The 25,024-nt window shown below is 40.8% G+C and overlaps 1 protein-coding gene across 1 annotated transcript in view; it reads left to right on the top strand.

Annotated features, from left to right (window-relative positions):
* LOC142970066 (CUB and sushi domain-containing protein 1-like) overlaps positions 1-25,024 on the top strand; it is a 362,809-nt gene that overhangs the window by 111,539 nt on the left and 226,246 nt on the right. The window contains exon 3 of the mRNA XM_076110217.1: positions 17,067-17,179. Coding sequence (XP_075966332.1) covers positions 17,067-17,179 — 113 coding nt within the window. The remainder of the gene's footprint in view (positions 1-17,066; positions 17,180-25,024) is intronic.

Below are 25,024 nucleotides of genomic sequence, written 5' to 3'. Positions count from 1 at the left end.
AAAAATGACTTATTATTAACTTTGCCCGGTGCTTAGATTGCTGCATTTCAAAACTCTTTTCAGCTCTGCTGCTTCTTTGTTTTAGTACAAAAACTCCTGGCAGACTTCCAAGACACCATCTGTGCCCCCAGCCACCTCCACCCATTACTCACATTACCTTGTGCTAACTCTTGTATTCTAAGTTAAGAATCCTCTTCAAACAGGTTTCAGGGCAGACAGTATGAAAACACTCTGCTCGGAGTCATAATTGTTGTCTCATATGTTGTATGTGACGTCTTCTCTTGCTCCCTCATTGAACAAATCCAGAATCTATGAATCTGCAAGAGTAGAAGGGGACTTTAAAGTCTACCTCTGCTTAATCTGGTGCAAAGACAAAAGACTCTTAAGAACACAAAATAATACAATACATGATAATGACTTTATCCAACCATAACAAGGAATCTATGCCTGTCTCTATGTCGGTATGTTGTAGGCTGGTGTATTTCTGGCGACCCAAGGGAGCGCCTTGTTGAATTTAGTGCAATTTTGACTGGCAACATGTTAAATATTAATAGACTTTGAATAAACAGTCAGCGCTCAGTGCACCAGCTGGGGCGGGGCTTCAGGGCTTCAGGGCTCTGCTGAGTCCAGCATGTCGTCCGCAGCGGGCCTGACTTACATTCACTGCACTTTCTTTGCTTCCGGTTGCTGGACAAAGCCTGCCAGTTGGTGCTGGATATACTAATTTTGCCGGACTCTTCTTCGCTTCCCTGGAGTCAACATGAGTGTATAGCCAACCGGAAGCGAACTAGAGTGTATTTACGACTTGAGTATGTTTTCTCCCATGAGTAAGACCCTTTTCCCCCGGTTTATGACGTGTTACTAACTTATAACACTAAAATCAATACCTCCACTAATTAAATCCATTAAAATGGCAGTGTTTATGTTAAAGCAAGAGACTAAAACCCCCGTTTGGAAATCACCTTCAATCAGTCTATTACACCAACGTTTCTGACTGCGAGTAGCAGCGACTTGGCTGTTTTATTCAGGGGGAGATTATAAAGATTTGGGGGCCCCAGGCAAACACGGTCTTGCTTTACTTTTCACCCTTTCTCTAACTTGGAATGTTGGTGGTAGTTTTAGAAGAAGAATAATAAACTATTAGTCGTAGAACTATAGCGTAGAGTAAAAGTCCTGCATTTAGATTTTTACTTACATTGCAGAGTGAAAGAGGTGTCATCAACATGTCAGTCATGCACCACTGAACGACTTTCAGCAAGAAACTGCATTTCTTTTCACTGTTAATTTAACATTTTAGTTTTATTGCTGCAGTATTTATTTACATTCACCCTTCAAATTCAAGTTCACAGCAAAATAAATTGCTAAATGCATCAGTACCAAAGCGGACAGTACATGCAGAGATGTATGACTGTCAATTTAATCAATAATGGTAGTCTGCAGGATTTCATGCAGACACATTAGCTGAGCTTTATTCTGCAATTGCTATAAATGGCTTTATAGATCTCCCCCCCTCCCCCAACAAGTATAAAGGCAACAATTACATAACGGTGTAAACAGTGCTCTAATTAAGGATTAAGAGCTACGTTCTGAATGCTGAGTCATCATTGGAGCCAAATTGCTGTACCTTTGTTGGGTTGTTATCAGTTGTGGTTATTTTCTTTTCTTTGTTCCTAATTGATAATTATTTCAGTTTGAATAGAGATAGAGAATAAGGCCAGTGAATAGGAGATGTTGAGACAAGGTCGGGGATAAAGACAGAGAAACATAGTGTGGCCCAACAGTGAGGGAAGAAGTCACTGTGATGGATAAGGATGGCAGTATTCTGTGTTGTTGTTACTGTAATTTATTTCATTAAAATACTTACTCCTCCTTCTGATGTATAAAAATAAAAAGAGAAAACACATGTATTCATAAATACACAAGTATTACTAAAACTGTTTTAGAATCTCACCAGCCTTATCCTTCAACAGATACCAGGAAAGCACATGTTGTCGCTTCTACTGAAGTGTTGACGTTAAACTGGTCAGCCTTGAATGTCCTCGTTCCAACTGAATCTGTGCCTATTAATGTTCACCTTTGCAGCTGTGTAACTACGCTTGTTGGTTAGATGATGAGCTACACTCTAACTTGGTCTTTCGATGCATATGTGTGTGTGTGTGTGTGTGTCAGGGTGTGTGAAGGTGCCCTTCCTTCAGGCCTATGGGTGTATGTGACTGTAGAAGCTTTTAATGTTCACACCTTGTCAGAAAACCTACTCAGTTACTGCACTGACACACACACACACACACACACACACACGCACACACATACACAGGCATGTAGAGGGCACATGTCATGGGCTTTTAAACAAAACTGACAGAGAAAGGTAGGGTGAGATGGGGTGAGGGAGAGAGGGTGTAGAAGAGGAAATGGAGGAGGAGGAGGAGGAAGGGAAGGGGGGTCTCCTAATTCTCTCTTCCTCTCTCTAATCCGCTCCTTCTCTCCTTTTTTCCTCCTCTCTCTCTCACTGTCTCTCAGAAGCATAGAAAATCAGTTTTAATGGTTTGTCAAATAATGCTTTTCTCCCCCACAGTGGATTGGTGATGCGATGTTTGTGTTAGCTGTGTGTGTGTGCGTGTGTGTGTGTGTGTGTATGTGTGTGTGTTTGTTTGTGTGTGTTTCAAAGGGAAGCTTGCCCTACTTTAGCCAAGTGGTTTTCTCTGTTGATATTGCCCATAGCACAGGATTATACGCTTTTCAATGTGGTCAAATACACACACATTCAGAAAACAATGCAAAACACGCACGTACATACACCAGAGAGAACAAAAGTATGTACACAGGTAGTGTAAAGCTACTGGAAATGTGCACCGTTGTACAGACACAGACCTTGTAAATACATGCAGTCACACATAGACATATATGTCTATATATATATACACAGCTTCTTACCTGATTGTCACCTGATGTGTGTGTGTGTGTGTCTGTCACTTTATATATTTCTCTATGCATATGTGTATGTTTTGTCCATTTGGCTCCCAAGGATAGTTATTGATGTTGATGACCGATGTCTGCTTGAGAATATAGTGTGAAATTAATGATGTATAGTATGTGTGTAGAGTCTAGGTTGAAGCACTTCACCGTCTGTGTGTTTGTATGTATGATGGATATAGCAACATCTCGCAAGTACTGCATCTAGTGTGTGCTTTAAATGTTGCATTTGTTATGTGTGTGTGTAAAAAACAGAGGTGGTTGTTCACCAGTTATCACTTTGATTGATGGTTCCTTATGGCCTGACTGTGCTGTACTACACAATGAGAGAGGTAGACAGAGAATGATGGAGGTAGCGAAACACAGGCAGAGAGAGAATTTAAAGTTAAAAATGAAAGATAAAACGTCAGTTTGTTTATGCATCTATCTAACTGTTCTGTATTTGGTTCAAAGTACACAAAAGCTGAACGATTTTGAATTTCAGTTTAGCTAAGCAGAAAATGTCCTACATTGCAAATCCTTTATGAGGACTGTTTGCTTTTGCAAGGGGCTGTGTTGGTGTGTGGCCGTGCTGTTGCAGGTACCAGTGAGACAGTGAAATGCAACGCAACAAAGGGAAATGGGGCTGAGGGGTTTGAGTTTCAGATCCATGGGTTTGAAGGCTTATCAGACACTGCACACTGGTATAGTAATATGATAAAGGTTTTACAAGTTAACATGACAAAAGTCTTAATGATGGTGAGGTAAAATTACACTGTTCACTTCACACAAAGTGAATTTAACAAAATATGTGCTCATATTGGATTGGTTGATGATTAGCAAGGTTCAACTTCTCTTTTTTTTGGGACCATGTTTATTTTTGTGCAGGAGCCCTCGCACATTGTCAACACATTGATTTATGTAAACAAATGAAGGGACTGTTTATTGTCACTTAGTGCTTTTGTCGATCTGAACTCTATTTATAGAATTAGTCAGTTGATTTTTTAAATTTTAGTTTAAAACGGTTATAACAAATAATTTTGCAGTCCTAAACCCACTTTTCACTTCTATAGTATACTTCAACCGAGTGGTGGGCAGTTTTTTTTCTCTTTCCCACCGTTGGAAATACATCTCTATAATCCCAATTATTTAATCCAAATCTTTCTATCTTTGTTTTGCTTTTTGTTTTGTTTTTCAAATGCATACGCATATTTGCAAAGCGCTGTTCTGTTTGGCACATATCCATAACTCACATTCACAACTTTGAGCTTTTTTTGGCTTTTGTTCCAAGTGTCCCACATTACTAGTGGCAAAGAGCCAATGTCAGGCTTTGGGCCAGTTTTCAGTTTGGTTTTCTACCGTAGCCCTGTGCACCAGTGATTTGTGTACATAGATTATTTGAGTTTGAGAGAGTTTGAGTTTTTATTTTAGAGGCAAAAAGACTCAGATGTCATGTGCCATTTTTGCCTTGATAAGATAAGATGCAGTAGAGAGCTGACGGTAAGAGAGAGAGAGAGAGAGAGAGAGAGAGAGAGAGAGAGAGAGAGAGAGAGAGAGAGAGAGAGAGAGAGAGAGAGAGAGAGAGAGAGAGAGAGAGAGAGAGAGAGAGAGAGAGAGAGAGAGAGAGAGAGAGAGAGAGAGAGAGAGAGAGAGAGAGAGAGAGAGAGAGAGAGAGAGAGAGAGAGAGAGAGAGGACGCAGTGAATACAATACAGTCAACAAGTTAAATCCCCAGGTCACCAGGGCACACTAATAAAATACTTTGTGTTTTGAGCAACAGTCTTTCTTTTCTCTTTATGGGCCAGCATAGTAAATGTTTATGTGAAGGATACACAAATGTCAACGAATGCTGGTGCATTCAAATCTTAACTTTCTCTTGTCCTTTGAAAACATGCTGTTTTTCTTCATGATGTGTTCTATTTTACCATGAAAAAAAACTGTTGTTTGCTGTTGTGATAAGTATGTGGAAACCAGCCACTGCTGACTGGCAGATTCTCTAATGTAATCTAGTTGTTTGTGAAGGTGTAACACTACAGAATGTGAGGTTCAGCAGGTGGTCAGTTTATGACGTGCATTACACCTTTATAGACTTCCAAAAAAAAAATCAGGTTGCGTGTATTTGTATGTGTGAGAGACAGAGAGTACTTAGTCTAGAGGACCTAGAGTCTTGGCTAACAGCCAGCAGTCTGAATACCCACAAACCCTTGCTGAGGCTGCTGCTGCTGCTGCTAGGCAGAATGGGCTTTCTATGTGCAGTTAAGCCTCTGTGGCCACAGTTGAACTTTGATGCCTCCAGATCATGATTAGTTGAAATTTGACCACGTCGTTTGCCGTGGACCCAGGTACTTATATGTTGCTTTGCAGGTAAAGGACAAAACCAACTTTCAGTTCAGGTAAAATATCTTCTGTTGTGATTACTGGACAAAACAAGGCTTCCTATAAGACAATTCCTCACTAGAAATTGGAGCTGTTCTGTTTATGCTCCAATGACTATATGTTCTCCCTTATCTTGCCATCAGGGAGAAAATCAGTGCTTTTATCACATGGGGACCCCCTTTCATAACCTCATTGTTTCAACCTGAGATCCCCATTCAATAAAACATCATCTTGTGAGGGCCCACTTGAAGCAGCCATTGACCCATGTTAGGGCCAGATTCACAGTGAGAAAAACACTGGTCTACGACCCGGTGCGATGTGGCTCGCTGCCAGCTGCCCACTCACACTATCCTGCCGCCCTGCTCCTGTTCCTTACCACAGCTCAGACAAATTGGTCCCTCTGGGATTTTGTGGAGATTTTTTGTACCTACTGTGACCACAACGTATGTAGACTTTTCTAGAAAATTGCAAAGCAATTTACATTTTTAATGCAGGCTATTTTTGCAATATAATTGTAATAATTGTTGCAAATTGCAAGTCAGGGGCAGGAAAAGATACTGAGGCAGCATTTATCCCATTCAACGGGGATTTAACTAACCAGCTGTGGCTATGTGTCATCGAGAAATAGACATATCTCATATTTTCCTGTGATAATTAGCATGCTGCAAATCACAGAAAGCTACTGGAAATACTTAAGTGTTCATCTCTTGAATTTTCTGGCAAGATAGTTCAGAGCAAAGGAAATACTGCTCCTAGAAGCCAGCCTTGATGAATGTACCTCCAAACCAGTGTCTGCATATCACACACCAAACAAAATGCTAATTTATTGGAACCTTTTTCAAAATGTTGAAGTATATAATTTGACCTTGGCGTTGTGTTCTTCTGAATAGCAATTAAGGCTTCTGATAAATGGAATAATAATAATGCTCGTTAAATGAAACGCAAAGAGCACTAATTTCCTTATTTGTGTTACACTGAATAATACTCACATCAAAATAAAAGTAAAAAAAAAAGTAAACCTACCATAGATGTATTGTCTCTTTAAGTTGATAAGTTTATGAAGAGTGCATAGTCTCTGTCGGTTTTGTGATTTTATCTGCTAAAGCTGCACAATGGTTTGGATTGATATGTGGACTAATTATTGCATTTATATGTGTTTCACACCTGTATACACACATTAACACACATACACATGCCTCGCGCGTCAAGTCAAGATAGACATCTTGACAGACAGTGTGGGGGTGGGTGAGAGATTTAAGCACAGTATAAGGGGATTGCGCAGCAGGCTGTTGCTTGGGGACACCAGAAAATCAGCAGGGTGTTTACCCTCTCGTCATACAAATCAAATGCCACCCACTGCCAAAGTGCCATAGAGCAAGGCACTCAACTCCTCACAACAATGAGTTCCTTACAACAGTGCAGCATTAGATCTGTGTTATCCTGTGTGTACTTTTCACTTCCTGTGATTTTACCCGGTTTGTGTGTCTGTATGTGTGAATGAGTTTATGTATCTCAGTACGTAAATCATACACTCCCAGGGGCAAAGGAAGTGTAATTTATTTTCAGAATAAGATCTACTTGTCTCTCTCGTTTCTCTGCATGAAATGTAGTCAAACCTGTGAAAATATATCTCTCCTGAAGTCTCTATTTCAACTTCTTCTCTGCTCTTCCAGAAACAAATATAAGAAACATAATTAAACCTCTCAATCATACTTTTAAAGCCAGTATTTAAAATTGTTGTTTTAAAAAAGTTAGCTTAAGGCTACAGTAGCTAGCCTTGGGTAGACTGCCAAATAGTTCCATAGCCAGGGGTCTACAATTTAGCCAGAGAAGTAATTATCCATCAATACATCTTATTATCTGCACATAATAAGTGGTTAGAAATATAGACATTTACCACATTAGTCTGTATTCATATTGTAATTTGGTGTGAACCTAAAAGAAAAAGCCAAATTTCCTTGTACTTACTTAGACCCCATGCGTTTTCAAAAAAAATCATCCAGTGGGTTCAAAGTAGGAGCAAGGGTTTCAAATGACTACAGTAGTATGTATTAAGTGTTAACACAGAGAAAACAAAAAAATGAAAAAGTGCCCATCTTGCCTAAGGCCATTCTCATTTTTTTTTCACTTTAGCAGCACATCGAGAGAAAAGAAGCTCTGGATGTTTTTTCATGTCCCTGTCTGGCTTCACAAATTTACAAAAATTCAATGCTCTGTTCCAGGAGATTTATGTGGTACATATTCATACCAGCACTGCTAACAGATTTACAGAACCACTGTTAACACATTTGTACCACATTATTTTTCCCAACATACTGTCTACAGTTTGTACAGGAAACACCACCAACTAATCCTCTAATTTAAAATAAATTTCCAACTTTGTGTCCAAAGCTTGTTTTCTGCCATTTTTCTTTTGCTGTTTTGATATGACAGCAAAAATCTTACCCGCTGAAAAATAAGCTTGGTCGTCGTTTTCAGTATGTTCACCCTTTATTTCAGACGTCTTCCATCATCTACTCACTTCCTTTTCTTTCTCTCGCTCAGAGTCTGTCTTCTCCACAACAAGCGCTTCTTGTCTATCCATTTACACCGAGCTGTGTTGTGCCACTGATAGACTAGTGTTCCATCAGACAGACTGAAAAAATGGATTACGCTCCCAGAATGACAGCTTATAACAAATAGGTTCAGCCAGGGGCATACATCTACTGTACAAGTCTGAGGTCTATCTCGTGCTGGCAAGAATAAGCCAAATGCTCTGCAAGATGGAAAAGAGTAACATTAGTTTTATGAGGCTACGTTGGTCTTGTCTCTGGTTAGTGTGGGACAGATTATTTCTCTAGATGTCAGAGCCAATAGATATATGAGAAACCAACAGTGGTGTATAAAGTACCCAAAAGCCATACTTGAGTAAAAGTAAAGATACCTTACTGGAAAACTACTCCAGTAAAAGTAAAAAGTCACCTATTAGAATACTACTTGAGTAAAAGTCTTAAAGTATCTGATATTTATTGAACTTAAGTATCAAAAGTAATTTTCTGATATTAAATGTACTTAAGTATTGAAAGTAAAAGTCCAAGTAAATGCTGTTAATAAAAAAGCAAAGGGTCAGAATTATGAAGTTTATTATTTTAAGTGCTGTGGCCACCAGGACCAAGGACAAGGAGCTGTGTTGAAAATAATTGGGTTGGCTGTGATCCATCCAGGAGCAACAATGTTCAACATAATATATTGTACATAAGTATACTTTTGCATCTACTATGAACTTATCATCATAATTCTCCGAAAAGCAATATGACACTATGAAGGAGTTGTAACAGTGTGTTTATAAGTATGCTCATTCCGACTAGAGGATGTAGAGGGCAAATGCATAATATTGTGTTCAGCAAAGAATATCCACTTGATGCATCAGGTCAGTGTTGTGAGAAAGGACACCTGCCTTGTGAACTCCTATGGGCCTGATTTGAACACAATAGGCAAAGGTTTTGCTCAAGCTGAATCTGCAATTGGGCGACTGCTACCATCATAACTCCATCTGATCATCCACAAAATGACTCAAATATCAAAACATGATCGATACTAAAGCAGCACCGAAAGTAACAACCCAGTCATTACTTGAAACTGAAAAATGTCCTGTTCATCTTCAAAAGAAGTTGGTTTTCAAAATTGCGAGAATTCCGTCTCGCTCTTCTTGGGCTGAAGACTAGTCCTGCGATGCTAAACAGCCTTTCACAGGCCGCTGAGGCAGGTAGAGGTGTGTTCAGCTTCACACACAGCTTGCGCACAGCTGGGAAGGATTTCCCTAATGCTAACCCTAATGCTAACACTAATGCTAACCCTGATGCTGCGCTCTCGCGGCTCCTGTCAATCCTATGGTGTGGTGGTTAGCTATAGCTAACGTTAGCCAACTAGTGCTGCACAACTGTCAACACTTCCTCAGCTTACTAACTCGCTAGCGATCCACGGGTGTTGGTCTTCGTCACCACCGTAGTTTGTTTCGGGAGTAGCAGGTGCTTCCATTTCTGCTTCCATCATGAAATCAGTCATCGTAGAGTGGAATTCTACTCATGTAGTCGCTCGCTAGCTATAGCATATAGCATCCTGGGCATCACTGGGAATCAAAACACCGCGGCTTTGAGAGCACTTGTTTGCAATTGCGCATTAACGTGATTAACCAATGATTTAACTTGCAAGCTAGGACCACTGATTCACCAAACCTGCTTGCTTGCAGTCTCTGTTCCACCACAGTCCCCGACGCTGGTCTCATGATTCATTTTGTTTCTAAAGATAGATTTGATTTTGTAGCGAGTAACGAAGGTTTCAGGGGAAATGTATCGGATTAAAGTATCAGTTTTCTTTGAAAAATGTAGTGAAGTAAAAGTAAACAGAAATATAAATAGTAAAGTAAAGTACAGATATCCAAAAAAAACGACTTAAGTACAGTAACGAAGTATTTCTACTTCGTTACTATACACCACTGGTAAACCAAGGATATAAATTGCTGCTATCTCTCAAAAAAGTCAGCTTTTCTGAAAAGAAGAAAGCTGCTACTATTCTCTTGTGGACGGTCTTGTTTTTCTAGAAATCCCAGCTGATTTGACCATCGGTTTGACTCATTTTCTGGGGGAAAATTGAGAAATTTAAAAACATTTTGCAAATAAATCTATCAAAGTGTGACTCACAACTCTCTTTAAACCATCAACACTGCAAAGTGGATTTCAGTCGTACTTCTTCAGTGACAACTTTAGATTAATCACACCTTTTGAAAAACAAACCAGAAAATGATTTAATTTTTAGGTTCTGGGAGCACTCTGCCTTAGTTATGATGAGTCATTGGAAAGATATACTTGGACATGGACAGTGGAAATGTGGTCTATTTTTTCCACTCCATTTAGCCCTCATGTTCTACACCTGTGAGCTTCCCATCACAGCCGTCTGTTGTTCCAGCTTCACCAGAGCAGCTGGAGGTCAAGTTCCTCGGTCAAGCACATTATAATGGTCACTGAATAAGTCTCCCCTTCTGGCCAGTGGATTTTAACCGACAACTGCCTGTTCACAAGCTTTCTCTGTGCCTGGGAGGTGTTAAAATCCCCGGGCTGCAAACATCAGTCCTAATTGTGCCTTGTTTAGGTGTGATTGATATAGGTTGTCATGGCCAACGCTAGAAAACAGTGCATGAAACCTGTGGGAAAAGTGTTGAAATATATTCAGTCAGTACTGGTCAATATTACCTTAATCCATAAAGAGAAGAGAAGAGGGATCCACATTAAACGTCAATAGGTCAATACCACATTCATCTTGAAATACTTACCATAATCAAATAAGACCACCGACATGAAGACCAGCAGCCTTTGCAGGTCTTTTAATGCAGCATTTTTCATGTATGTCAGCCGGTTTGATTTCACAGAAATGCTTTATGACAACAGCAAAAAAGGCGTTGTCATACAAACCTGAGTGAGAGGACTATCACTGTAGTGTGCAGTATGGAGAATAAGAAAAACATTTTTATTACTAAATAATACATTTATGTTTTTTTTAATTGTTTCGTCTGCTTTTTTTCCCATGCTCCCTATTCACCTGAAATGAAACGAGGCCTCTGCGTTTTTACAGATAGCCGACCTGAGTCTGCCTCTACACTCACATGGCATACTCCTATCACTGCAACATACCTCCATCGCACCCTTTTAATCATGGTGTGTACTTAAGCCTTCGGTGCTCTGCCCACTCTCTTGCTTCATGCCGGCTGCCACATAACTCACCTGAAAGCAACTGTATGCTGTCACTATACTACTGCTGTGCATATAGAATCTCAAAAGCCCCATCTTCACCTCCGCATCCACCAGGCTCTGAGGCCCTGTCCACATTACTCCGTTTTTACTCCGTATTTGCTACGTTTACACTGAGCGGCCACACTACGCCGGAGTTTTGGAGCACCCTAAACGGAGGAATCTGAAAACTCCGCCGAGGTTGGAGGTATTTGAGAACTCCGGGGTTGCGTTTGCGTGTGGACGGTCGGATACGGATGTGCTTAGAAAAAATTACGCCCACACCCGTGTTCGCTACTGGATTGGTTATTGGCAACCATGACGTCTCCGTCCCTGATTCGTCACACTCACTATCACGTGACCCGTACCCGGAAGAAAACAAACTGGGCTACCAGCGATTCATTTCAACATGGATAGCTAATTGCAAGCGTTGCTGCTAGCACAACAGCTACATGATGTTGCTGCTAGCACAACAGCTAGCAGCAGCTAGCAGCTGTTGTGCAGTAAAAGTCTGCATATCTGTGGAGGAAGCAGCTGTTATTGGAGTGATTAGCGAGCGGCGTGACCAGCATCAGCCCTATGGAGCAGCTCGTTGTTTTTAGATTCTAATGAGAAGACATGCTGCTCTAACGTTTTACTTCTTCCGTTTGGTAGCCTTGAGAGACCTTAGTCTGTAAGTATGTATTTATGAAGCATGAAAAGATGTACGTAGATATATTCTATTCGCGTGTTTAGTATAACATTTGTGTTGTACTAAATGCTAATCGCGGTTAGCATTTCTCCATTGGCGGTAATGTTAAAATTAGCTTAGAAGCTAGCTAGGCGGACATGACGTTCAGAGCTACTAGTGAGAACAGACATCAACAACACGGAGGAAACGAGTGAGAGACGTGTGTTGACCACATTGATGGACCCATAATCTAGTAAATGTTTATGTGTAAGTGTTGATGTTAAAGTAAATTTGGAGAGAGAGAGAGAGATAGACCCGCAGCGCTGTAACTACGTCTGAAAAATAAAACTTCTAAAACTTTCCACGAACTGTGTCTGTTTGAGTTTATAGAGGGAGATTTTAGAGGAAGATCTTAAGTATCAAATACAACCTTTCATTATTAAAAACTACTTTATTACTCTGTCGTATTATATATATATTTTTAACTAAGCAAGCAATTCACTTCCTGTTTACACCGTCACGCGCATGCCCAGTGTACGTTAATGGTCACGTGCTGTCCGCCTTCGAAGGCTGCCGTGTGGACGCAGATCAACTCGAGAATGATGCTGAAACTCCCGTGTGGACGGAGATCGTTTCTATTTGACAAATCTGCATCCAAGGAGAAACGGAGTAATGTGGACAGGGCCTGAGTCTTCCCTTATTGAGGAAAAGAGTATCCTTGTTCCATACTCCCTCCTTAGTCTTTTCTCAAGGGGGGCAACGAGGTCATAGTGTCGACACTTAACATCTATGTTGTATATGTTCTACACTCAAGTATCTATTCCACATGAGTTGACTCACTGAAATGCACTGAGCTGCAGAAAAACGTCTGAACCAGCTTTAAAAGTTGAGTTATTGAAATGTTGCTCTTGGTGGGCCACTCGTAAACCAAATGTACCAGCAGATTGCAATGGCATTTGCAGATTAGAAAGTCTCCATGAAATTGGGTTGCTTTAAATAACTTTATTATTATTAAATGACGAGTGTGTTAAAGAAAATTATCAATATATTTGACAATACAATACACAAATGTCTTCAGACCTCCACAATCCTGTCTTTGAATCCCATTGTAACAATACGTCAAGTGGATAACAACACATTTTACACCAAAATACTAATAACTCTTTTTTTGCGGCGATTCATTTTCCGGGTCTCCTCCTAGGTCTCCTCTCTCATTTCAAACCACACCAGTTGCATTATTTTGAGAGACCAACTCATTCACAGTAGCATTAAGATGTATTTCCCTTGTCTAATATATGAAAAAATGGTCATTAGTAATAAAAATAACACTGATGCTAGTTCCCAATACCAGGTATGCCTTTTTACTGTATATGTCTTTTAACCCAATCCAATCTAAACAGGAATTTTAGCGTTATAAGAGCCTGTCAACATCAGACATGCCCACAGGCTGATACACTGTTAAACAGGCAGATACAGATGGGCAGTCGGACAGATGGACGGAGCAACAGAAAGGCACACAGGCAAGCTGGCTGGGTGGCTGGTTGACGATGAAGACTGGCTGTCTGGGATCATTGAGTGGCTGCCCGATTATATAAGCTGGTTGAATGTTTGGACAGTTGACCATTGGATGAACAACCCGGCTGACTTATTTTTGCATAAATGTCAAACAGCTGTAGGATCAGTGTGCTGGCCTGATTGGGAGGGAGAGCGAGATGGAGAGGAGGAGAAGCGTCAGACAGAGAGAGAGAAACAGAGCTAGACAGGGATATAGAATCATGTCGGTCCATCAGTACAACGACAGACGATTACTGCTCATTACCTGATTGACTGATCTGATGTGTGTGTGTGTTACAGCACCATTTCATTCCCAGAGACAGACATAAATGGGATGATAATGCTTATGTTTGAATGTACACCATGTGTTTAACTTCATGTGTACATTTTGCACCGCTAATGGTGATTTACAACCGTCTATTTGTGCATATAAGGAATGTTCCAATGTTTTTCCCAATGAATACATAATTCATTGATAAACTTGATATTATATTCATCAAGGTCGATGCCAGAGTTTCTTTAAAGGCCTTCACAAACAGATTTGCCTCTGCAGTTTTCAGTAGCAGCCGTGGTTGTTTCAAAAATGCAGACGGATCAATAGAAGTCTCATACATACCCGCCAACCACTCCTTAAATCTCTGACCAGTGTCAACAATTCACCGTGACCCCAAGAAGAAATGCTCTTAAAAGTTCATCGGCCCGCATGAAATAATACAAAATCAAGGAGCAAAGCATGATCACAATAATTACTTATAGCCACGCCACTTGGTTTACATGTTATTTGTTGAGTGGTGAAATATTCATGTGAGCATGCAACTGCTGTCGCCTGTGGGCCACCAAGGTGATTTATTATAGCCTGTGAGGCGATGCTCTGTCTGGTGGAGAAAAATAGAAGGTACTCTCAAAATGCAGCACACAGTGTCTCACTGCCAAAGAAAGAAATGCCAATCACATGTAATCCATCGAATCCTTAAAGATATATAGTGTATATGATATATAATAAAAACGGATGGATGAGGCTAGGGCTGGATGATTTGCAAATATCACACGATATTAAGCAACCACACAAGTGAAAACCGTTATTAATTGATACAACTTGAAAAATCATCTTAAAACTAAAATACAGTTTTGTAGATTAATGGATCATAGTTCTTAAGGTTTCACGGGGTGTTTCTTAAGTTTACTCACGGACATTTTAAAACTATTAGCATGCCCTACCCTCTACTGGTATATCCAGCGCACAACATGGACCTGAATACTCCATCTCAAAAAATCATCTCGGAGCCAAAATATCCCAGCAGTTCAATTACTTGCTCAGTAATCAAACTTCATACAAATTGAAGAAAAGGGTGCCAGACACTGCTGTGGCTAAGTAAAGAAAATATCTTATTAACACCTATTAGAGGCAAAGCCTTTCTCCTCCTCCTCCTCCTCCTCCTCTTCCATTCTCGGGTCTCACCTTTCCGTGCTGTCCTTCCATCTCTCTCTTCTTTTCCCTCCATCTCTCTTTCCGTTTGTCGCTTTTCATGTGCTTCCTCCATCCGTCCTTTGTGTCCTTTGTGTCCTTTGTGTCCTTGCTTTGAGGCCAGAGAATTCAAATCATTCATTTTTCTCCGTGCTCTGTTTTCACTGTCCTTCTTTGATAAATGGCTCACACTGTTGTGTCTATCCACCTTTCTTTCCCTTTGGCTTTATCCAAATCATTTTTTCCTCTTTTCCACTTCTCACTTTCATTCTCTCCTTTTTTGTGTTTCTCCCCAGCCCACCTCTCGGTTGACCGAGCAGACCTTTCAAATGATGAAAAAATATTAGTAGAAAATGACTGCCACTAACATAGAAACTAGATTAATTGTTATCATGCCTTGATTACATCAGCACTTGAAACCTGTGTTAATGTTTGTCTACTCGCATTCCCTTTAGTTTTTGTCTCTCCTCACCTTTCATACTTTTGTGGTGTAGAGAACCAAGGACGATTGATTAATCAAAATGATGTCCAATCATTGTTCTCCTGATTTGGATATATCAGTACTTGACTCTGTACTTCAGTTTACTCGCTCTTCCATGTACACTCGAAAGTAAAATAGGCTCACTTAATGCTTGTTCATTTCCTGCCCTGCTTAAACAGTGACGTAGTTAAATGTAAAAGTGAAATGATACATAGCATATATAAAAACAACAGAAAAAATATTAAAAGTTAATACATGCTATTTTCTGTTCATTCCTATTTGTGTCGCTGCTTGTCTGGTTCTTGGTCTGGTCGCAGTGGCAGCAGGAAAATCAAGGTAGCCCAGGAGTCCCTCAGAGTTCCTCATTCGTGGTCTGCACCTCTTCCTGGGGGAGATCCAGCCGTTCTCAGGCCACATAGAAAACTCCCTCCAGTGGGTTCTTGTTCTGGCCCAAGGTCTCCTCCCAGTGATAAGTGTCCAGAATAAATCCACAGAGAGCTATCCACAGGCAATCTGACCAGATTTTAAAATCATCTCAGCTGGCACTTTTCAATACAAGATAGCAGTGGTTCTAGTGGTATTTTGGTCCCCTGCATGTTGTTCAGCCTTTCTACCCAGAGCTTGGGGGGGGGGGGGGGGGGGGGGGATTTGGGCTTGGGCTTTGGACACTGTAGACATACTGGAAACATGATAACTTAACCTTCAAATTCACAAGATAGTTGAAGTCCTTCATTCTGAGCAGAAAAGGAAGTTGCACTGTGTGTGTTGTAATCCCAGCTTCTCTGTGCTTTGTTTAAATAGCTGTTGTGCCTTTTAGTGTGTGTGAGTGTGCTCAATGTCGCTTTTTGTCAGATCCTGTTGTAGTAAAAACATTTTTTTAAAGGAATCTGGTGCTCGGAATACACTACCGTTTCTGTCCACAGAGACCGCAGAAATTAACACAAAATGAATGTTCCTTGTAGTAGCTTTAAGCTGCATCTCTGTCTAATGCATTTCTATTCTGCAGCAAGTTCAGTTATTTAGCTCACATTGACTTAACCTTGGAGATGATTGTCCATACCAGAACTTCCAGTCATAATATGAATATCACATATTAGTTTCTCCATTGTATTGTTTGTTAGTTGTAACGCTTTAATCTACATTATGCTGGCTTCATTATGTACAGTAGGCAATTCAATACACTATTCATCTTTTTGAATTCCAGCTCTGTGTTGTGTCCTCCCTTTTCTCCTCCCTTAATCGTTTAACCATTACCTCTCAATTAAAAATCAAGGGGCGTAATCAAGTGCTCACCTTGCTGTATCAGGGTCAAACAACACCAAACTTTTCCTATCACATTAGTTTCACTGTTAAAGTGTAAATAATTCAGTTGCAGCATGTTTTTATTTGGGATTTTCATTCTGTATTTCAGAGTGTCTGTGCTAACAGCATGGTTGGTTGTTATGAACAGTGGATCTTGTGCACTGTAGCTCAGTGGCGCTTCAAATTCAAATAGTTTATTTTTAGAGAGTGACATAAAAATCACTCCCTGCACTCCTTTTCTTCAATGAGGAAGATAGCTGACCTAAGAGTGGTGCAGAGTCAGGATAACATAAAGTAGAAGGTCTTGGAGGGACCTGATCTCAGGCCAGTAGGAATCACTATGGCTTCAGGGCTGTGGGTCTTAACCACAACATCTCCAATGAGCACAATTATATTTTACTGCAGATACTTGTGTATTTTGCTGTTTCATGTGTGATGCTGCCTTATTGTTTGTTTCAAAAGTCAACTGTCTTGCTGTGTTTCAGAGACATTTCTTTTCTTTTTTCAGGTTGTCAGGATTCATGCTGCCCTCCCCTCTTGTCAGCAGTGGATCTATATTGGCCTTGTGGTTTACCACAGACTTTGCCGTCAGTGCGCAGGGCTTCAAAGCTGTATACGAAGGTAAGGCAATGTGTGAATGCACATAGTGATGTTTGAGTGCCGGCCATGATGCACAGACACTTTCTGAGTTAGTAGTGATGTCTTGCAAGGTGCAAGTTTGTATATAACGGTGAGCTTTAAGGAGTACATTAAAGGCCCAGTGTTTAAGATTTAGCGGCATCTAGTGGTTGGTTGCAGATTACAACCATCTAAACACCCCTCAGCTCATGCCTCCCTTTCCAAGCATGTTGGAGAACTACGGTGGCCTTCAGCTAGGGAGAGTTATCATTAGGATTTCAGTACAACTATCTACTCTTATCAATACTTTGCTTTTCTACATGACTAAATAATTACATATATATAATTAAAAAAACAAATACATCATACAATCAGAACAGGATTGGAATTCATATTTAAAATAGATATAAATATTGCTTATAGAGCAACTATAAAGTCACTATATAAAGTCACAATATCTCACTGGACACAAATGTAAACTGTTAATATTAATAACCCTTATGAGTGAAGTTTATAAAGAATGAAGAACACAGACATCCATCACAATCAGTCATTCCTCGTGTCTTTTCTCTCCGTCTGGCTGCTTTGTCTCAGCCAGCAGAGAGTTTGCATAACAAAGAGCTTACATCGTGCATCGTGCTTGCTATGATCGGGTAAACATAGCGGGGATGGATGGATTGAATTAGGTTTCACTTTTGTTTACATGTTCACATATATGTATTGATAAAGTATTGGCGTTTTACTCGCAACAATTTTTTTCCACATCCAGTAACAAGCCTATATTGCCGTCAACTCGAGTATTCTTCACTTCACCTGGTTCACTTCACCACAGCGGCCTTTCTGCTTGCGCTTTGTGCGTGTGTGTGCTTGTGTCTATGTGCGTGTGTTTGCGTCTGCGTGTGTGTAGTTAGAGGAGCTCAACCCGACAGAGAGAGCAGAATCATCCATCAACGCTGCAGCATGATAATAAATTACATCAAAACATTAAAAACGAATAAAAACACTTGTAACTAAGCCTACTTCTGATATATGAGAATACCTGTTCGATCATTTGGGACTACCGTAACATATATATGTGTATACATGTGTATTGTATTTTTATTTCTACATCGAGAGATCCGTGTTCAGAGCGTTGACTTCCTGGCTTTTTGTTGTTTAGCTGTGTGTCTTGCGTGTTCGTTATGCACGTAGTATAAGACCGCTCCATGTCTGCGTGCCTGTTGGGAAGCGACACAAATTCTAAGACTGACCTTTTGAAGATTCACACACACACACACACACACACACACACAGTATGTTCCATTATGCTTGCATAACAGTTCATCTATGAATCATGAACTCTAAATATCAAAGACAAATGCAAGAGACCAGATATACACTCTTTCTCCCCTGTGTGTATATGTGTCAATGTGTGTGAGTGTGTTTTATCTTTATCAATCTCTGCAAACTGCATATTGAGTCTGTGTGTGTATATTCCTGGAGGTGTGTCATTTGTGTGTTTGTGTATGTTAAAAAGAAACCTGACAGCCATTAAACCTTTTCCCAGGAAGTGCCAGGAAGTACTTTGTCTTCATTTTTTTCTTTCCATTGTTCCGTTTCACATCTGTGGGGACCCTTAAGTGTGTTTGTTGCCTCAGAAGTAATTGTGATTGTGTGTGTGTGTGTTTATGTGAATGTGTATGTGGTTTGTGAATGTATATGTGCGACAGGTCTTTCTGCTAATGTCTTTTTGTGTGTGTTGCTTCGTCTTACATTGATGTCCCAGACTTAAAACATTGATTCATGTCTGTGTGTTTGTGTGTTTGTGTGTTTTATCACATGCCATACCATTTTGCACATATAAAACGATTTACCAACACAAAGTCATTGTGCATTGAAACGGTAATTCCATGCGTAATATAATACGTTGAGTGATCAAATATGAATCAGTTGTGCATCTCAAATTCCCAGACAATTTAAGAGAAGTTTTAGGGAGTGCTTCTGACATTGCAACTTTAACCAAACTTTAAAGATGACACTCAAATATTTCTGTTAACTAATACCAACCCACAGTATGACTTTTGAAACAAAAACACTGCTTAAGTTGTTCAGCTCTAATAATGAAAGCTTGTTAGAATCTGCAGAGTTAAACAGGCAAAGGTTTTTCATCCTTCCCAGAAAAACATTGGGGCCACCTACGATGTGAGGATCCTGAGTTGAATATTTGATGTGATTATAATTTTAGCAGTATTCATGTTCACTGGAGGGAAAGTTTTACTGTGCATACTGACCTTTATGCTCTTTTATTTGTTCTTTGACCTCTATCTCTGTTCAGATATGTAAAGCAGGAGACATTTCACATAGTTTGCATTTATGGCTTATGTGAATACTGTTAAGAAATGATCATAAGAATACTTGGGTATTGGTTAGAGAGTCAGGAACTTGAATTCATAACCTTTTGAGATCTGAAGTCTCTTAGTACTTAGTATTTTTATCCACCTCCCAACTCCCTTGCAGATTTGACAAGATGACAGTGAACACATCATGGTCTAGGACCAAGGTCCACAAGGGCTCAGTCCACAGGTCCAGGAGGTGGACATGTGGGTTCAGTCATACATCGTTACAGTCTACAAATCACTAAACGGACACTTCCCTTCGGTGCCTGTGAACTTTGAAGTTACATTCAAAGAAATCTGTTTTGTTCTCCCTGTACTACAGTGAATCACATGTCTTTGCTTTTGGTGTTTTTTTTTAGTGTTTTTGATAATGACCTTAAAGACAGTTTCTCTGATCTTGCTAGAGTCTAAAACTGTACCCAAAATCCGAACCTCTTTCTAGCTTACTGTTGATGTTTTGCTGTGACGCTTATCTTTAACGGCTGTGTCTTTGTGTTTTATCGGCTGCTGTCCCTGATCTCGTTATGGCTTCATGCTGCAGTCAAATGTCCCTGTGGAATTAAAGAAAAAAGAACAAAACAGAAGAAATCACATAACTGAACTCTGTGAGCTGATTTAGCCAAATGACAGTTTTTCAATGAAGAAAATATTATTATTCATTCATAATTACACAATCCCTCTTCTCTCTGTTTTACTCCTACACCTTGGTTCTTCTTCCCCCCCCCCCCCCCTTTCATCTGCCTCTGTTCATTTAAACATACTCACACTAACACATATTCTATTCGGCCCTGTCTTCTTTAGTCTGTAAGCCCCCTTCTGTTAACATAACCAGTTAACAAATCTTTTCTCTGTTCTATTCCTTTTATTAAAGGAAGCCAAATTGAACTATACATCTGAACACATAGCTAACTGATAAGAGTCGCCTGAGAGAGGGATGGATGGAGAGAAAGAAAGAGAGAGGGAGGTTGGGCCAAATGAAGCTATAAGTGGTGGAAAGTGAGGCCTTGCTGATAAAAAAGCAAGTTTGCAGACCAGCTCTGCAAGACGAGATAATCATCAATTAATTTCCCCTGAAGCTGGAGAGAGAGAGAGAGAGAGAGAGAGAGAGAGAGAGAGAGAGAGAGAGAGAGAGAGAGAGAGAGAGAGAGAGAGAGAGAGAGAGAGAGAGAGAGAGAGAGAGAGAGAGAGAGAGAGAGAGAGAGAGAGAGAGAGAGAGAGAGAGAGAGAGAGAGAGAGAGAGAGAGAGAGAGACCTTGATGGATGATTTTTTTTGTCACATGAAATTCTCCCATCTCCTGAAACCATCATCTCTGCCTGTTTCCTCTGCAAAAAACGTAATAGAATCATTTAAAATATTTACATTTGTTGCCTCTGTGCTCAGGGATCACTTGGTGAGTGTAAACTCTGAGCGGCTTCATCAGGATCTGTCGTTTTTTGTTGGAAACGAGATTAAGCACTGGGTTGTCCACTAGGACCCACTCTCCACACATTTTCTTTTTTATGTAAAGGATTCTTCGGTTTACAGTCCTGCTGGAGCTGGAAGCTTTACGTGTGTTTAGCACTCATGGTGCCAAATGTTAAAAGTTATAAATATTTAGAGCTTTAGTGAAAGATTGCCTGGCCTCAAATGAGTTTGCAATTGTCGCTAAGCAACTAGAAGCACTACCAGCACTTCCTCGGAGCATTTGTTAAGTGCTGCTACTTATAAAAAGAAACCCGCTGGAAACAAGGCCTCACTTTCTTGTTCACAATATTGACCGAACTGAAAAAAGAAAAGAAGGAAAAACTGTATAAAATGGGCGCAAGTCAGTAAATTGAATAAATTGAGCTCTTTTTCAGAAAAAAAATAAAGTAAAGTCTCAAAATTCTTTCAGATGTTTTACACGTGAATCAATTAAGTTGAGAAACGTGTATCACAGCAGCTGTGGTGCTTTTTACTGACGTTATATAGAATATAAATGTTTAGGTTCAAGCAGGCGAGGCACCGCAGGCAAAATTATAGTTTTTCAAGCACCTATTTCAATTAAAAATTTTGGACTACAAAATTCTACAAAATGTCATCTACCAAACTAGTGCAAAGAAAATATCCAAATGACAGATTTAGATGTTTATTTTACTACTTTGTGTATTTGCATGTGTAGATTTCTCCTAAATTCACCAAAAGCTAGCATTCATTAGATAATGCCTCATTTATATATTTAAACATAAAACTTCAAAAAGAAAAGAAATATCTCAATGGTAGTGATCAACTGAGGAGGTTTCATATCCATCAGTTATTTAGTTTTATCCTGTTCACCTGTGGTGTATGTAAATGTCATTTTACAATACATTTCTTTCGAGGCCGTTTTTTCAAAACAAATTGTTTTCTAATACTCAAAAGAAATCTTCACTTTAGTAACACTTACATACATCAGACTTCCCCGTTTCATCCATATCTATATTCTGTAAATGTTATGAGTTTGTTCATATATCAGTCATAGGTGTGTATAACAATTTATTTCTAAAAGCATGGAGAAAATTGTTGACAGTATTTTCTGATGTATGAGATAAAAAGAGAACTATACAAAAAAAAGAAAAAAATCTGTCAGTCTCTTTTAGTTTAAAATAACGACGGACTAATGATACAATATAAATGCAAATTATGATAAGTATTGTGTACTTAATGACAAGCTGTTACATCTCATTGTATTAGCTAATGTATTTTCAATGGGTACATTTTTAAGGCCTGTATACAAATGACCATAAAACCAATTATTTCCAATATGTTTTATTGAATAAGAATACAGGAGAACTTAATTATTAATAAACAGTTGATAATTATGTACAAAACACACTACAGCAGTTGTGTATGTGTGTGTGTGTGTGAGAGAGAGAGAGAGAGATTATTGACTCCAGCACCACCTTTAACTTTAAGACTAAATCGAAACATCATCAAAGTCTCAACCTCACACACCCACTCTCCCCAAACACACACATGCACGATGAGAGAAAGAGGCCGAGTGTACGTTTTTCAGTCGGCTAGTTGCAGAGTTTCCTCTCCTGTTGAGGGACTTCTTTGAAAAACACGATTTGGAAAGCCTTAAAAGGGACTTTAAACACAGGCACACACACACACATACATACAGACTCAAGCACAAACATATGCGCACACATGATTACAAAGGGATCACTCTACAAAAGCATTAGAGGGAGAATAAAGATAAGAAGATGTGAATACATAAGAGGGAAGAAAGAGAGAGGCAGGCCTTGTGTGTGTGTGTGTGTGTGTGTGTGTGTGTGTGTGTGTGTGTGTGTGTGTGTGTGTGTTCCAGTGTATGTGATACAGGTCACAGTTATGTTTGTTTTTTCTTGTTGTTATGGTAATACTCAACCATGTCACCACCATGTATAGGTTATGATGGGGTGTCACTTTTACAAAGCATTACAACATGTAATGTGTGAGTGCCCATGCCTGAATGTGTGTATATCTGTAAAATTGCAGGACGTTCCTCCCCTCTGGTGTTGGCCTTTCCACCGTGTCTCTTTCTATTCGTCTCTCTCTCTCTCTCTCTCTCTCTCTCTCTCTCTCTCTCTCTCTCTCTCTCTCTCTCTCTCTCCCCTTCGCTCCGCTGTGTAGACTGGTGTGGAATCCATTAGGAACACTTCTAGGAGCTTCCAAATCTTGCTGACTTGATGCAAGGCTTTGCACAGACTGTGGCCAGAGCCCCTTCTAGCCACCAACCATTGGAAGAGATGCAAAAAGATCGCAGCCTCCTGCTTGGGGATTTTGGGTCCTTAGACATGATGTTACACATAAGAAAGATGTATTAATCTTGAGTTTTTTCCAATGCCTCTGGCCAGATAGTTTTCTTAGTGGTGCCTTTACTTCACAGTTTTTCCTTGCTAAATCTCAGAGGGCTGCAAATATCCAATTGCAGCACATTTCACTACTGTAGATGAAGTTGTGATATCATTTGAATATGTACTTAGGGATTTCGGTAGACTGACTAAAAAGTATCTGGAGGGTGATTTTCAAATATAAGGTTTCAGGTAGTAAGTCCGAAAGTCCTCAGATTCAAGAGGAGCAATGCGGATTCCGTCCCGGCCGTGGAACAGTGGACCAGCTCTTTACCCTCGCAAGACTACTGGAGGGGTTCTGGGAGTTTGCCCAACCAGTCTACATGTGCTTTGTGGACTTGGAGAAGGCTTTCGACCGGGTCCCTCGGGGGGTCTTGTGGGGGGTGCTGCGGGAGTATGGGGTGCCGGACCCGTTACAACAGGCGATCCGGTCTCTGTACGACTGCAGTAGTAGCTGTGTCCACATTCTCAGCAATAAGTCACACACGTTCCCGGTGGGTGTTGGCCTCCGCCAGGGCTGCCCTTTGTCACCGGTCCTGTTCGTGATTTTCATGGACAGGATATCTAGGCGCAGCCTGGGGGCGGAGAACGTCAGTTTCGGGGGTCTCGAGATCGCCTCTCTGCTATTTGCAGATGATGTGGTCCTGTTAGCCTCCTCGGATCGTGACCTCCAGCATTCACTGGGGCGGTTTGCAGCCGAGTGTGAAGCGGCGGGGATGAGAGTTAGCACCTCCAAATCTGAGGCCATGGTTCTCTGCCGGAAACCGGTGGATTGCTCCCTCCAGGTGGGGACGGAGTGCCTACCTCAAGCGAAGGAGTTCAAGTATCTCGGGGTCTTGTTCACGAGTGAGGATACGATGGAGCGGGAGATCGACAGACGGTTCGGTGCAGCTGCAGCAGTAAAGCAGGCACTGCACCGGACCGTCTTGGTGAAGAGGGAGCTGAGCCGGAAGGCAAAGCTCTCAATTTACCACTCGGTCTACGTTCCTACCCTCACCTATGGTCACGAACTCTGGGTCGTGACTGAAAGGACAAGGTCGCGGCTACAAGCGGCCAAAATGAGTTTCCTCCGTAGGGTGGCCGGGCTCAGCCTTAGAGATAGGGTAAGGAGCTCGGTCATCAGGAGGGAGCTTGGAGTCGAGCCGCTACTCCTTCGCGTCAAAAGGAGTCAGCTGAGGTGGTTCGGGTATCTAATTAGGATGCCTCCTGGACGCCTCCCACTGGAGGTTTTCCAGGCACGTCCAACTGGGAAGAGACCCCGGGGAAGACCCAGAACACGCTGGAGGAATTACATCTCCCAGCTGGCCTGGGAACGCCTCGGGATCCCCCAGAATGAGCTGGAACATGTTGCCGGTGAGAGGGAGGTCTGGGTCGGCCTGCTTGACCTGCTGCCACCGCGACCCGACCCCGGATAAGCGGTGGAAAATGGATGGATGGAGGTTTCAGGTAGTTGATCAATCATTACAGATACCATTAATAAGTTAACAAAATATCGAAAGCACTGTGTGCATGACAGGACTTCCTGTTCAGATGGCTCTTTACCAAACACGCCAGTAAAAAAATGCTTTCTGTTTTGAGTTCCCCTTCAAAGGGATAGTGTGGGTGCCTACAGTATAAGGTGGTGGTGCGCCCCTGG

This window comes from Anarhichas minor, unplaced genomic scaffold (genome assembly GCF_050575085.1).
Source record: "Anarhichas minor isolate MPS153535 unplaced genomic scaffold, ASM5057508v1 ptg000042l, whole genome shotgun sequence".
NCBI lineage: Eukaryota > Metazoa > Chordata > Actinopteri > Perciformes > Anarhichadidae > Anarhichas > Anarhichas minor.
The sequence above is the reverse complement of the archived record's forward strand: the minus strand, read 5'-3'. Positions and strand labels throughout refer to the sequence as shown.